The following is a 15,854-nucleotide window of genomic DNA, read 5'->3' on the forward strand; positions in this document are numbered from 1 at the left end:
TTTAATATAGTTTTAGCGGAAAAATTCCAAATACTTTTTTCAAGTGATATAATACGCTTTTTAAAAAGAATATCAACAATTTTCTTCGATAAAAAAAATAAGTTTTCGATTGGATCTGGATTTATATAAAAAACAAAATATTTTTAAAAATCATATATTACAAATAAATGTACAAACTAATCTATTAGTTACTTAAATAATTTACAATATTGATAGAGGTATTATTAAACATTCAATAATGTTTTTTAAATATATACAACTTAGTCTTGTGGCCAGTTTTGATAATTTCGGTCGAATTTATGGTGTTTATAGGATATAACATAGTGTCATATTCAATAAAATTTCTCGAAAACTGGAAACTACCAGGACAAACCTAATTTAGTAAATCAAACAAGTTTGCACTCAAAAGTTTCTTTTAACTAAAATTGTTGATGCAGGTCATAGAAAAAACAACTTTGCCGTACGTATAAAGTAATACAGAAACTAAATTCTTGTACTGTAAGTAAAAAAAAAATTCAAAATACTGCAATATATGTCACGTAAAAAAATCTGGGATAAAAATGTATTCACATGATCAATAAAGCTTACCTGAACCTTTTTAACATCAATTAGTTTATAAATGGAATTAGTTTAACAAATTTTGTACCTTTATCGAGTCCTGCATTGTTAAAAGTAATTCTATATTGTTAATTGTTTATCTATTACACTAACAAATCTTCTTTTCTATGACGGCGATCGCAGATTGAAAAATCATAAAATATCATCGAAATACATTCAAAGTAGATTGTCGATGGCGTGGATAACACCGTTCGTAGCGGGAATGTTCTGCGTTGTTAGAAGATTATTATTCACCTTCACTTTACCTATAACAAAATATTTCATTTATTAACTATTTATAGAGCTAATTCAATAATTGAAAATTTGTTATATATAATTATTAATTATTTTATATAGTTTTATCTCTCGTAAAATGTGAATGTTTTAAAACTATAAGTAAGTCTATAATCGAGTCCGTAAAGAAGAAGAGATGACAGATTACAACTTGGTACAGTGTTGCCAGATCGAATGATTTTCTTATATATTAACTGAAATTATTGGTAGTTTGATTTTTTTTTCAAATTTAATTAATTAATTATTTATTTTTAATCAAATATCCTACAATTACAACAAGAAATTTTCATTTTACTAAACTTAATTAACTAATTACTTAAAATAAAATATACAACGCCATTTTTTTTAAAGCAACTGATAATTTTTTTGGTTTTGTTTTCGATCTTATTAAAAAATTTTTATACCTAAAAAATTTTTTTTGGTAAAATATTTAGTTATATCGGTAACCTAGTACTATTTCGTTTGATATAAAAAAAATTAATTAGTTAAAGGAAAGTTATATAATAAATGTGGCAACCATGGTTTTGCAAATATTTATTTAGTCGTATATACACAAGTCGAAATATTTATATTTTTTCCACTACAAGTTTATTGATATGAGGAACAGTTTGTGTTAGTTTAACTCAAATAAATGAAATATTTTTACTGTAAAGTCTATTAAAGTGAATCGAAAACATTAATGAAAAACTGTAAACAAAAGTTAAACACCATACAAGCGAATTTAGTGATTTAGTGGTACCTGTTTGTTTACTGAAGGTAATTTGTCGATCTTGTAGTAGACTATCTTTAATTTGGTAGTATCTCATACCATTGGTATAAAGAGTCCCAGATAATACGTGTCTGAGAACCAATTCTCGCGCTAAAACTTTATCGGTTACTAATTTGCTTAGATCTTCGGTGGATAAAGCAGCGAACGCCTTTTCTGTCGGTGCGATCAACGTGAAAATTTTTGAGCCTAAAACAAAATAATCTCACTCTATAGTTTTTTTTTTAAATAATATTTTCTTACTCTGAAGCATTTCGTTGAGTCCGGAAGCAAATATTGCTCTTAATAAACTAGTGAATCTCCTTTCTCGATCTGATTGCAGCGTTTGAACGATATCTCCAACCGGTAGGGGAAACATAACTTTATCTATAGCGTGTGCAACACCTTGTGGTATTTCGATATCTTGGTTTTCTTCTGATATCTTGGCTCCATTTATAGTAGTAATCTGAAATAATTTCGTTTCCAAAAAAACTACATTCTATAACCGAATAATCACTTACTTTGATATCGTTCCATTCTTTATCGTGCATAGCATATTGATTCACTCGTAATTGAGTTCCCGCCAAAGACACACCTGTCATTTCATCCTGTAGAGAATTTATTTTAAACGCACCCGGTATTACGTGATGCAACAATAGCTGAAACAAATTTTAATACTACATAACAAATTATAAGTCGGGAAGTAAAAAATAAGAAATTTGTTTAACGAGAAATGTAATAAAATAATTTTGTCTATAACTAATGTGAAAATTTAGATACGAATAGGCTTGTTTTCACTAAGAATAAATCGGATGGCTTTGAGTTTCTAATCATTAACAATTATAATTAGTAGATAAAAAAAACAACTTTTCTACAAAAATGATATTTTTGGAAAATAAAATCGACAAAATGAGGCGTTTAATCACGTGACATTAAACACCAATCATAAAAGCGTGACGTCACACCTCGCGAAACGCTATGTTGCAACTGTCATTTTCGTATTAAGTGACAAAGTTATATCGAGTTTTCTCAGCAATTAATATTAAATTAATAAAGTTCGTTTTTACATTAATCTTGTAAGACAGGTATATTTTGCCATTGAATCACGATTTAACAAAGCAAACTACAGTATTTTGCCCAAAATTGACGCCGATGTGCTCGACAAATTTTTTGCTATTAACACCTACTTTCGCTCATCGTAGTATTAAAACTTATATGTAAGTATTATGTGAAGAACAAACAAAGTCTTATTTAATTAGCAGTTACTAGTCAAAGAGTCGCATTTACCCACCGTGGAATGAAAATTCTGATTTTGAGGTTAACGAATACAAAATTTCAATAACTTTAACTTAATTAAATCTTGACGTTTTATATATTATGTGTGGTATATTTTGCAAAATTCCTTTTTCTATACATCTAGTTTTGTTTGATACTTACATCAAAATGATCTTCACAAAAATAATTTGTGTGATTAGTTGATAAAGTAAAAGCATCTTGTCATTTTTAACCACTTTTTTCGTATTTCTTTATTGTTTGAAACGTATATGAATAATTTTTCTGGTGTTTTTATCATTGTACTTTCACATTTGGGCACTATACACTATTTAAAATACGAGGAATTCATCATTCATTAAAAAACACAATTGACTGTCATAAACAAACACGTCATTCTAGACGCCATTACAATCTTGGCCTTTTTCGCGGTCAATTTCAAGTTCATTTCTAAAACCTCATAATTCAAACGTAAAAAACCTATTTTTCTTAAAATAATATATTCTTTGGTTGGAATAAATGCTAAATTATCGTTTTAAACTAATTTTCAAATTTTGTCAACTATCCTATTGTCATGATATGAAGATTCAATAATAAAATTTGTTCTACGTTATTTGTTTGTCTATGTTGAAACTGAATGTACGAAAAAAAGAAGAAGAATTACTCACCCCACTTAGTAACCTCGGATTTTCTTTAAATTTTTCCTCCGCTCTCTCGGGCCCCCCTAATTGAATCAACAAAGTTCTAAAAGCTTTATCGGTCGGTACGAATATCGTGTACGGACCTGTCTCGTTCAAAATCGTATCGAGACCAGATTGTTTTAAAAACTTCGCCATAGCGAACAATCCGTTCTTTTTTAATATCTCTGGTAATTCAGATTTCAAATTTTCTACTTCTTGTATCGGATTTAATTGAGAAAAATTTTGTTGTATCGTTATTTCCGTAGGTTTGGGAGCTAGCAAATTTTTACTCGGCGATTCTTGTACACTAGACGCTTGATTTAATAAATCCTTGTTTAATATACGAGGTGTACTTGAAAAGTAAGTTGATGGCGTTGAAGTCGAGATTATTTGCGTACCTATATTGGTTTTTAATGATGGTATTCCAGTTTCTTCTTCGTTATATTCACTTATGGTACTACCGAATCGGGGTTCTTCGGTAGCGAACGAATTAGGGGTAATAGTAGCACGTATTTCACCTAACGTTGTAAAATCATTGCGTAAAGTTGAGGATATTATATCGGGTGTATGTGTAGTTGTGCTTATATTAGGATTATTTGGTAATTTTATTTCTCCTTTTCTAATTTTGTTTAAAATGGCGTCCACATCGACGGGTTTATCTTTATCGTTTCCTTTGACGCCTTGTATTTTCAAAGTACCATCACTTTGTTCTTCTAAAAGTACGAACGTTACTTTTTTTTCATCAGGGAGGTTCTTCCCGATGGATTCTAAACTTCCACTCGCGCCTGTTTTCAATAATTCGTAATTAGAAGATGGTACGGTTTTGGTAAGCTCGTCTAAAATAGCTTTCGGTGGTGTTTCCGTTGTTGTAGTTGTTCTAGAAAATACTAATTTTTCTAAATCGCTACCAGGTTCGACTTTAACACCATCAGGTACCAAACTGGGATCCGAAGTTTTGATCAATTCGACTTTTTCCCCGTTTGGAAGTATTATTTCTTCTATAGGCGTCGGTTGGGTGGTACTGGCGATCAACTGAGCTTTTTGTCCGTTCGGTAAAGTTATTTCTTTCGGAATAGTAGTGGTTCCGAATATATTCACTTGGTGACCGCTTGGTAGTAGGACATTTCCATCTTCTTTCCCTTTGGAAGCGTTTGCTTGATCACCTGGTGAGTTTAGTTGATTTGTTTTTGCTTTAGATGATGATATCTCCCTAGAACTCAAAGTTTTTTCACTTTCATCTTCTTGTCTTCTACCAATTGCTAATCTCAGTTGTTCGAGGAGATCATCTTTCCGTATTTTTTGCGATTTGTACTCGTTTTTTAATTGATTCAGGTCTTCTAAAGTTTGTATCGATTTAACTTTAGATTGTGGTAACGCTGTAGGTAGAAATGTCGGTGAAATAGTACTACTAGTACTAGGACTCGAAGTAGTTGTTGGATGTTCTTCGTAATATTGTTTAACGGCTTGTTCAAATAAACTAATTTCTTCTGGATATAATAATCTTGGTGCTGTTTGTGGTAACGAAACTGTTTCCGCAGAAGTTTTGTACAATTTTTGATAAAGTTGCTTCTTTTGGTTCCTCTGTCTATCGATGAAAGCTTGATGTTCCTCTTGTGCTTTTTTAAGTGCTTTTTCGTATTGTTTTTCAACGAACTGAGCATGTTTTTCGATTATAGCTTGTTTTTCTCTGAGTTCTTTAATTTTTTGTTTGTGTTTTTCTGGATCTAACGATTTTATTTGTTGTTCTATAAGTGAAATGGGATCAGTTGTTGGTCTGGGTTGAATGAACTGTGGTCCTAGCGGAAGTGACTGGCGAGCCGGTTGGAAACTGGTTTGCGTATGATGTTGAATGACTTTCGTCCTTTCGGAAGGTTTTTGATCTGGAAAAATCACTTGATTAGTTGGTGGGGATATTTGTTGATAAGCTTGCTGCGGCGTGGGGACAACGTTCGTTGGTATGGATTTTAATAAAGGCAAATTATTCAAAAATTCATTTTGAGCAAAACTTTCTTGCGTATTTAGTTGTAAAGGGCTCTGAGAAACAAACTGCTGCTGATTCAAAAACGTCTGTAATGTTTTCGTCGATTGGAAATTTTGATTTGTCTGGAAATGTTGAGGTTCGAATTGTTGTTGATTTCGAGGCAAATCAAATCTGTGTTGATGTTGCTGGATATCGCTCAATATTTGTCCTTGTTGTTGAGGTGAAAGCTGACTGCTTCTATCGGCATTAGGAGCAAAGTGCTGTAAAAAATTCCTCAATTAAAATATATTTCCTTAAAACCATTAAATATATATATAATATATATAATAAGTTTTTATTTTTACGACAAATGCACTACATAAGTGATATTAATAAACTATTTTATATTACATAATTAAATCTCACCTAAAAATAAAAGAAAAACGACATTTAATGTTTATTTCTTCGACTCTCTTAAATAAACAATATTTCTTGACCTACATTAATTAATCTCTATTATTATGAATCTAAATTGACACTCGTGACAGTGACATTTGTGACATCCATGACAGATCTATCATAGACATCGTAACCCACAGATAAATAAAGTAAACCATAAAACTAAAGACTATTTCTTTACATATACTTGAAAATCGGCAATGTAGCATTCGATCTATCATTGTATTATATAGGTCATCAATCATATATTTATCTCATAGCTGTGCAGCCACATACATAAACATGATAATATATAACTTTTTGATCCTAATCCTCCCTCGTAGTTAGACCACACAAAATACTGTATACGTTTCCATAGGCAACACAACATACACAGACGCAAAACATTGATATTTGGTAATTTTTGAATCAGTATTTATAATTATTGTTTATTTTAAGAGATACATGATACAACTAGAGTTTAAAAAAATTATGGAATTGTTTTTACTGCGATTTGGATTTTTTTTAACAGAAAATAAATTCATAATTGATTTATAACCTTAAATTACGTTCCTGCTTCAGCAGACTTTTGTGTAATATAACAACAGATACATTATAATTAAACGAAAGAGGTCAAATTTATTCACGTCCATTTTATTACTACTTAAATTTTCTATTTATTTAGAATCAATTAAAAAATTTACTGAGTAGAAAATTTTTATTGCTGGGTTTACGAAATCAGCTCCTACATCAGTTATATAATCATTCGTTGCAATATAATTTAAAAGGTTAAAACTCTATGTCTGATGAACTGGAATTGTATAAAAATATTATTGCGTACGAACAAATAGAGAAATTAATGAAATTATGTATCAGATTGCAAAATATATCGAGTCGCTACTAAAATTATGTTTGTAAATAAATAGATGCATTACATATATGAAAATTTATTACTGAACGATAATCTGAATATATTTTAAATAATAATTTATTATTAATACAATGTAACGTAATGCATTATCTCAATACTGTTGATTTTCTATACAAGCTGACAACAGCGCCATTCACCTAATGGACCGTACAGCTGGCGTATAAAAAAGAAGAAGTAACGTTTTTCATAATCTTAAATTGTCTACTTTTCAATTAGTTCCAATTTGACTTATCAACAAAAAAGAAGAGGAGATGTGTATTAGAGTCTTGAAGGTAGCTAATAAAAATATTGTTCAATTTAAATAAATAAATAAAACATTATAAGTATGTAATTGAACACGTTTAAGAAGTGTTTATATATTTATTATTCAACATATACTTTGAAATAACAATAGATAACCTCTGAATTTAACAATCATATAATTTAAAAATCAAAGAGTTCATTGATACACGAATTCACATCACTTTCATTTTTCTTAGAGTATTTCACACGTGCGTAATGCTTCTTATTTTTTGCACCTCAAAATAAAAGTGATAGTTCGAAGAGGAGTTAAACGTTCCACTGAGATAAGTGAAAGTTGATGTGTATTGTTATACAGGGACGGATTAGGTTGTCAGCGACATAAATATTCGAAAGGAAAATTTTATATAAAAGAATAGTGGACCGCTTGGGCGTTTCGACCTCGATCTTTTTAAATAATAATTTTTAACTGAAAGGAGGTTTTGTTTACACTACGAATTATCCATTTCACAATTATTAAAAGTTTCGTAACGGATCAAAAATCATTTGTAGACGATATTTTTCGTATACCCCGTATAGTAGCATTATTCCACTTTAACGTTCAAGTGCAATAAATAAATCTGCGCTTTCGATAACCTGCTTCTGATGACTAAAAGTGAATGTAGACTAATTGACCTACCTATATAATTGAAATAGAAAATTATATTTTATGTTAAGATCGGCCTAATTGAGAATTGCAAGATGACTCGTAATTAGATATGATATAATTTCATAGTAATTATTTTTAATGCAATAATACTTTATTTGGTAAAATGGAATTTCTATTTGCATCTCTACAAGTTTCGATATAACTCAACTTTGATCTTTATTAACAAGCCCATCTCTATACCTTCACGTATATCTCAAGGTTAATATTTATTTCCACAGTTTTCTGTCATTATTAAAATTCGTAGTTTGAAGCAGAGATGGCGCAACTAACGATTTTTTTATAAAATAGATATATTTGGTTATTATTTCTCTAAAATGAACTTTTAACTAAATTAAATAAAATGTGATATATTACATGTAATATACAATATTGAAAACATCGAGAGATAAATATTCTTGTTACAGTAATCTGCAATACGTCTTGTTAATGAACTTTAAGTTTGGAGTTATAATTGAAGATGGCGTAATCAAAAGTTTCATTATTGTAATATTAACTAAAAACAGTCTGTTTTTTTTGTTTATATGAGGTTTATTTATTATTAAAAACTATATTATTCATAGTCTACTACTTTTTTGTATAAAACAATAAATATTTTATATGATCTTTACAGTTACCTATAATACGTTTGAATAAATGATTTTTGAACTCGTAAGTAAAACTTTAGATGGCGCTTTGAATTATATCTGTCAAACTTTATATTATTGTTTCTAGAGCTTTCGGAAAAAATGTTAAAATATACATTGAGTTCACAATTAAAGTAGTGATAGTTCTTCAACGATTTCCTAGTTTTATATAATAATAATAGAATACGCTACATAAATACATTATTAAAAATGTTATCAAATAATGGGTTCTTCAAAATTAATGATGGGAATGACCATGAATGCGGTAATTCAATAATATTAACATAGAATCGATAATCATCATATTATTATTTATAATAATAAAGTTTTATTCAGCTTATGTAGGTCTTGTGGTAAAACTAAATTTAAAAACTTATTCTACACAATTTATTTTGTCATTACCTAACAGCATGTGAAAGAAAATGCCGTGTACACTCTCCGTACCGAACGTGACCTTTGGAGAAAGTGAAGACGAAGTAAGGTCGTCACACAATGGATGAGAAACTAAGAAAAATGTCCCTTATAGCCACCTACATAATGGTTGTTTCGTATTTTCACTTTCGAATCAAGTTCAAGAACAAATAAAAACGGTTGAAGAAACTGCGATAAGATTCTTCTTAACAAGGATGTAACATCTAAGGTTAAGAACCCGCCGATGTCGTGACGAAGAAAGTTATTTTAAATTATCAAATAAATTACTTCATTTTTTTTGAGGTATGATGTTTGATGATCGACTCATTTTTATTTATTTCATCCTTATTTTTATTATTTTGAATTGATTCCTAATTAATAATTCAACTAAATTATTTCATTTATTCCAATTATAAAATTATCTCCGAAGGATAGTTAAACTTGGCAACACAGCATATCATATGTTTAAAATAATAATACGCCCCTACTTAACCTAAATTTTTATCAACCGCGGGAAGATTAAAAACAATTTTGTTTTTCTTTTCAATAAAATTTAATGGTACTTATTTATAAATAATAAATATACAGTGACTGACAATATTCGTAGGACATATGTATCAGTTTTATACGAAAAATTATTTCTTCAATGATGTATAATGAACGTCTTCATTATTTAGCTAGATGATCGTAATTTATCATTTTTATAACGCCAAATTATAGTAACTGAACTATCAAAACAACTTGTTACAATCAGGGAAGTTGAAATTATCTATCTATAGATAATAAATACTTTATATAGTACGCAAATTTACATTACATAATGAAATTACTTTACTTAATACTATATTGTGAATGTTGTATTAAAAGCAATATATTTCCGGACGAAAAGGCAGAATATTAATAGACTTTCAAACTATTAAAAGATTATTATCAAAAAGAAACGATCATCTGATATAAACATAATTACAGTTTAGTAGGTTATCGTGGAATAATGAAGTTCATACTTGAAAATGAAGATGTCGCGCGCGATTTATTTTCATAGCTGTCTAAGATTTTTTTTAACTCTAATTAAATTAATTGAACATTTTCACACTTGTCTTGTAAATATGTTAGCTAGAATATAATTATCCACGTCCTAATTGAGAAATATGATTAAGAATGTAATTATAAAAGATTAAAATTCAAAAACTAGTAGACTCGTTGAATGAATCAGTGGCGTAAAGCTGCGTGAAGCAGTTGTAATGAAAGAACAATAAAAGACATGTTCTGCTACTAACTAATTATACGTTTATCTATAGAAGTTTATGAGAATATATTATGCAATATAGTTGAATATAAGCAATTAACTATATTAAAGCCCACAAATAGCTTAATTAATATGTCAAAATCTTCAATAGTACAATATTCTATTCATTCTATCCTTTTTTATTCACAGTAAAAATACATACGTACTCTTTTTTTTTCAAGTAATGACATTTGGATTCTTTATTATAATTTCATAATGTTGAAAAGAGATAGCTATCTACGGTAATCTATTCATAAAAATTCATTTGACGTATTATCTTCTTTTTTTAGTATCGATCCTGTTACGTTATAAGTATTCATGTCTATTGACCAATTTTTATCTCATCTTAAAAATTTCGATTCTAAAAATACGTAATAATCATACATATCCTGTCTATAAACAGATTAGTGGATTTCTTAACAATTCTTCCAATAAGGTATTATTCTCATTACACAAATCTGTATGGGAAAGTACGTTAAGATTGAATAAATATAAAAGATTTAGCACAGATATGTGATTACGTCATAAAGGTACGAGTTTTTAATAATAGATTCGAATTTCAATGCAACATTGGATATTTTAATTACAAATTTTTGTTTTTTTTCATACCCAAATAAAAGATCACGTGTTTGGAAGACATAACAAAATGGCTACTACTACATTATCATGTGCGTAAAGATTTTTACTATTTAAATAACTTTTCTAAGTATATTTCAATAAAATAGTTTCACACCAATTTAGATATTTAAGAGATTTTGTACGTACTGTTTGTTTAAAAATAAATATTGTCACATTTTTGCTCGAATAATTCCCGTTACATGGAGTCTTAGACATAACAAATTTAAACGTAAATAAAGAGGTTTTAAACTGTCAATATTTTAAATATATATCATATTTACGAAATTACTCGCAGTAAAATTAAAATTACTTAGAATTTTGAAAGTAAAATATAAAATATCTAAATGTTAAAAACTATTTGATTGTTGAAAATGAACAGGTAAATACGAAATAATCTATATTCTTGACGCCATCTCTTTTCAATTACCATTTGATTGTTAGTAGAAAAAGATAGAATAAATTTTACTTATGATAACTGATTAACGTCATGAACTATTTCGAAGAGTTTACGATTAAAATATTTCACAACCATCAAAATTTGTCAATAGAAATTAGCATAAGAAGAAATAAACAACATAGTTTTCTCATTTATTAATTCACCCAAAACATCCTTGTATATAAATATTGAAAATGTAATAATCAAAGTCATGTTCGTTATTATATGCAATAGAACGAAAAAGAAATAATGCACGCCATCTCTGTTTCTCACTGTGAATTTCTGTGCACGTTGCTATTACCTACGATACCATCAACTAAACATTCTAGTATATATACTAGATATAGTTATTATATACTAGAACTAGATATATTAATGTAACAATGTAAAAATTAATTTATCGTTATACGTGGTTAATTAAGTTTGCCACCGCACAATTCTCGTAGGAATTTCCTAAAACTTTCTTTCCGTAATTTTATTGTTAACTTACGACGTTCGAATATCTATATGTAACATATATAATAATAAAAGAAGCATTTTTTCAATACTTAGTTTTGAATCAATCCGTAGAAATTATTTTCTTCGTTGGACTGTCCCATTCATACAAAAAATTTCCATGAAATATCTGTAATACATTTTTGTCAAACGACCGGTGTTGCCAAGTGTATCTAATACCCGAAAACGTTTTCGTTAGTAGGTATTAATTTGTGCATATTTAATAAAATTCAATTATACAGAATAAAATATATATAAATTGACGAAAAGAAAATTTAAAAAGTTGAAAAATACGTTTCGTTGAACTTAAATGAAAATGTATACTTTCTAGAATAATATTTGAAATTAGTTTCTTAAAATAAATATGGCAACATCGCGCTGTCAAGTTGTCTACTTTTGAATATCCGCTTTGATTATTAATTTAATTACGAATGTTATCAACAAATTGTTATAAATATTTTTGAATGTTATATATGTAGGAAAAAATTAATTCAAATAATAATTGTCATTTATTTACTATTTGTAATTTATACTCTTATTTATACCAATAACGTGTTTTGGATTTATCTTAAGTGTAAACAGTTTTTTATGTCATAAGAAATTTAGGTAGACGCGCTGTTGCCAGATATAAAACGATTTAGATAAAAATTATATTATAGTTAATAGTTAAAAACGTTTTCGTTAGTAGGTATTAATTTGTGCATATTTAATAAAATTCAATTATACAGAATAAAATATATATAAATTGACGAAAAGAAAATTTAAAAAGTTGAAAAATACGTTTCGTTGAACTTAAATGAAAATGTATACTTTCTAGAATAATATTTGAAATTAGTTTGTTAAAATAAATATGGCAACATCGCGCTGTCAAGTTGTCTGCTTTTGAATATCCGCTTTGATTATTAATTTAATTACGAATGTTATCAACAAATTGTTATAAATATTTTTGAATGCTATATATGTAGGAAAAAATTAATACAAATAATAATTGTCATTTATTTACTATTTGTAATTTATACTCTTATTTATACCAATAACGTGTTTTGGATTTATCTTAAGTGTAAACAGTTTTTTATGTCATAAGAAATTTAGGTAGACGCGCTGTTGCCAGATATAAAACGATTTAGATATATATTATATTATAGTTAATAGTTAAAAACGTTTTCGTATTTAATATAGGATGTAATAGTCGAAAGAGAAGAAAAATTTTATATTTAATAAACTTCTTCATGTGAAAAAATGAACAATAGTTTACTTTCTCTCGAGAGTAGTACAATTCGGTACTTACCGTGTGCGTTCCGAGTATTTGCGCCTCTAAATGATCGAATCGCGTGCACAATAATAATAAGTAACACGTCAAGAAGTTCTTTGGAGTTTTCATTATCGCGTTCACTGCACCGAACGTAGTCAAAGATGGTACTAGACCGCTGAAGAGTACAAGCCGCGTCTTTTACAGTACTCCCTCTCGATAACTGGCGAATCTACGGAGATGATACCACTCTCTCGTAATTTTCTCTATAGGCTATGATCTAATATGTACTATTTTTGTCATAGAATCATTGCACATTTATATAAAGTGAAATTTTCATTATATTACTTTTTATTTGTTCCGAATAATACAAATTTTCAAACAAAATGTCATTATATTTATCGATGAACCCCCGTATTTCACTCTGTAACGAAAATTACAAATATCTTGATAATATAGATAATAGTTATTGGGCCATTACGGTCCTGTGATATTATCTTATCCTATTACCAATTGTTTTTACTTATAAAAGACCTTAAAACCTTCTTTATTCATCAACTATTAAGTATTATTCGATTTTATCATTTTATTAATGATTTTTATAAAGAAACATCGATTTTGACTTATAATTTAATCTGAAGTTTTAATCGTTTCATTTTACAGTGTTGCCTATCTTGTTAGTCAGTTTAATTAGTTCATTGGTTTTACAATGTAGATTGAAAAAAAAACATTTCGACTAAAATCGAATTATTTTACTTCATGAATACCCTGTATATATGTATTGATCTAAATAATAGGCTAGTTTTGAATAACCTTCAAGGGGGTAGTCGATTGTTTTTATTGTCTGCAAACTTAGTGGTAGTATCTAATACTAAAAATTATATTTGGCAACCTCGAATCTCGAATCGAGGATATTCGAAACTCCGACGATAGAGGGAGATAATTCCGTCTTCCATCGGTTTCCAAACCAACGTTAAATAAAAAATACATAGGCGTTAAGCAAGTGGTATTATGTCCTCGTAAATTTTATTAATTGAGAATGTCACAGGCGTGAATCAGTGATTACGAAATTGTAAAAATGATATTTACTAGAGAGTTTGACATTATATTGTTAGAGATGGTACACCACTGGTTATATCTGTTCCAGAGAACTGTTAATGTTGCCGCGTATTCTGATTGTTAATAATTAGACGTAATCGTATAAATATGTACAGATAAAACTTGGTTTTAATTTGCAACTTTTTAAACAAATAAACTACGATACTGAATTGCAGAAAATAAAAGTGTTATGTAAAAATAGATGGGCGGTGTGAAATTAGGAAATTTTTAATTTTTCATATTCACTCATAAAAGCATTAGAATGCTATTTGGGTCTCTTCTACATTCACTTCAGATTAGTTGTTTTGATGTGTGTATTCGGTTATTAGCATGTGATTACACACGTATCACGTGACCAATGCCATTACGAAAATATTTATGATAATACAATTGATCTCTGGGAAATATATTATGTAATAAACAATGACTCGAATCAATTTCCAAAAGTTAGTTAAACGGCATGTTATACTGTATGTCCCTTTAGAAGTATTAGGTAATTGAGCAATTTAATGAGTTGTCAAAATCAGCTGGAAAATGGCCGCCGGGGGGTAAATAAAGTTTGTAATTTTTTTGCGAAATAACTTCTTAAAAAGTTGCTACTCGAACAAGTTCGAAATTTACTCTCGAAAACGTGGATTAGTTGTTTTTTTTTGGTCTATGAAATGTCGTTTTTATTGTTGTTCTTTTCTATTGAAGAATCCCAACTCTACAGTTATTTTTGAAGCGGTTGTCAGTGGAAACCCTACGGCCGTCATTTTGACGTAGATTGTTCAATACAATTGCAAGTACGTTGTTTTTAGGTTATGTTTTAACTGCATTTTCAAAGTGGCTTTTCAAATGTATTTCTTAAAAAAGATTCATGTTTAAATAATTATGATTTCGATCCAATTTTCTTTCGTAATAAATAAATAACAATAAAAGTACGTGTGTCTGGAGAAACTGATCAAATGTAAACAGATGTATTATTAGTGGTTACGTTTTTTAACCAAAACTTAATACTACGGAAGAGGAAAAAAGATTGATATAACATAATTGTATAATAAATTTTTATTTATTTTTTTAAATAATAAATGAAAAAGTTTACCAGAAAAAAAAACACGACAGCTTATTTGTAAATGATGCAATTTCTAAAACAGCTGATCGGAAAGAATAATTTAAACAACAAATTACTTTTAATCTTAGTTTATTTGTATATGTAGTTTTAAAATGTATCCTTATTTATTTTTATCGAAAAGAAAAATTTCGGGCAAAATATCAATTTTAAAATTTGAATACGAACAAATATAAGTTATGAAATGAATTAAATCGGTATAAATGAACATTCCATCATCGAATCACATGATAGGGACATGGCGTCAGTTTCCGCTTTTTTTTATTATTATTATTATTAATTTTGATTTACAGTGCATATGAATTTAATGACAACATCATTGAAAAGTATACATATAGTTTTAGTAAATTTGAAAGCCATCTCGTCGAACAAGAGATTCATCAACTAAATTAATTTTGTTCAATATCATGTTTATCGAGCTGCCATCTATTGAACGAGATTTGTATTAAATATGTGATGTTTACTAGACCCGTCATAAATATAGTTGACTGTTGAATTATGAAAGAAGTTTATTAGGTACAATATAGATGGCGCAAATGTTTTTAAATTGAAAAAAATAATTCAATATCAATTTATAATAGAAAATTAGTCAATTAGTTGAAAAATTCATAAAAGGAGAATTAATTATTTCAAACAATAGAAATATAATGTATTCATAACTT

The 15,854-nt window shown here is 28.3% G+C and overlaps 1 protein-coding gene across 1 annotated transcript; it reads right to left on the minus strand.

The window, feature by feature from the left end:
- Positions 1–138: 138 nt before the first annotated feature.
- LOC130448563 (uncharacterized) lies at positions 139–13,115 on the minus strand. The gene is made up of 6 exons (XM_056785978.1): positions 13,023–13,115; positions 3,577–5,829; positions 2,158–2,295; positions 1,901–2,102; positions 1,631–1,846; positions 139–863 (listed from the first exon to the last, which is right to left on the minus strand). Exons 1-6 carry the CDS (start codon positions 13,113–13,115, stop codon positions 775–777), a joined length of 2,991 nt encoding a protein of 996 aa, XP_056641956.1. The 3' UTR covers positions 139–774.
- Between the last annotated feature and the right edge of the window lie 2,739 nt (positions 13,116–15,854).

This window comes from Diorhabda sublineata, chromosome 9 (genome assembly GCF_026230105.1).
Source record: "Diorhabda sublineata isolate icDioSubl1.1 chromosome 9, icDioSubl1.1, whole genome shotgun sequence".
Lineage (NCBI taxonomy): Eukaryota > Metazoa > Arthropoda > Insecta > Coleoptera > Chrysomelidae > Diorhabda > Diorhabda sublineata.

What these genes read in the sequence shown, in the direction of transcription:
- LOC130448563 (XM_056785978.1), bottom strand. Translation starts at nt 13,115, where the DNA reads ATGAAAACTCCAAAGAACTTCTTGACGTGTTACTTATTATTATTGTGC. An exon ending in ACTCAACGAAATGCTTCAGA is followed by an intron (nt 1,847 to 1,900) that starts GTAAGAAAATAT and finishes ATTTTGTTTTAG; the next exon opens with GCTCAAAAATTTTCACGTTG. An exon ending in TACCTTCAGTAAACAAACAG is followed by an intron (nt 864 to 1,630) that starts GTACCACTAAAT and finishes ATTTTGTTATAG; the next exon opens with GTAAAGTGAAGGTGAATAAT.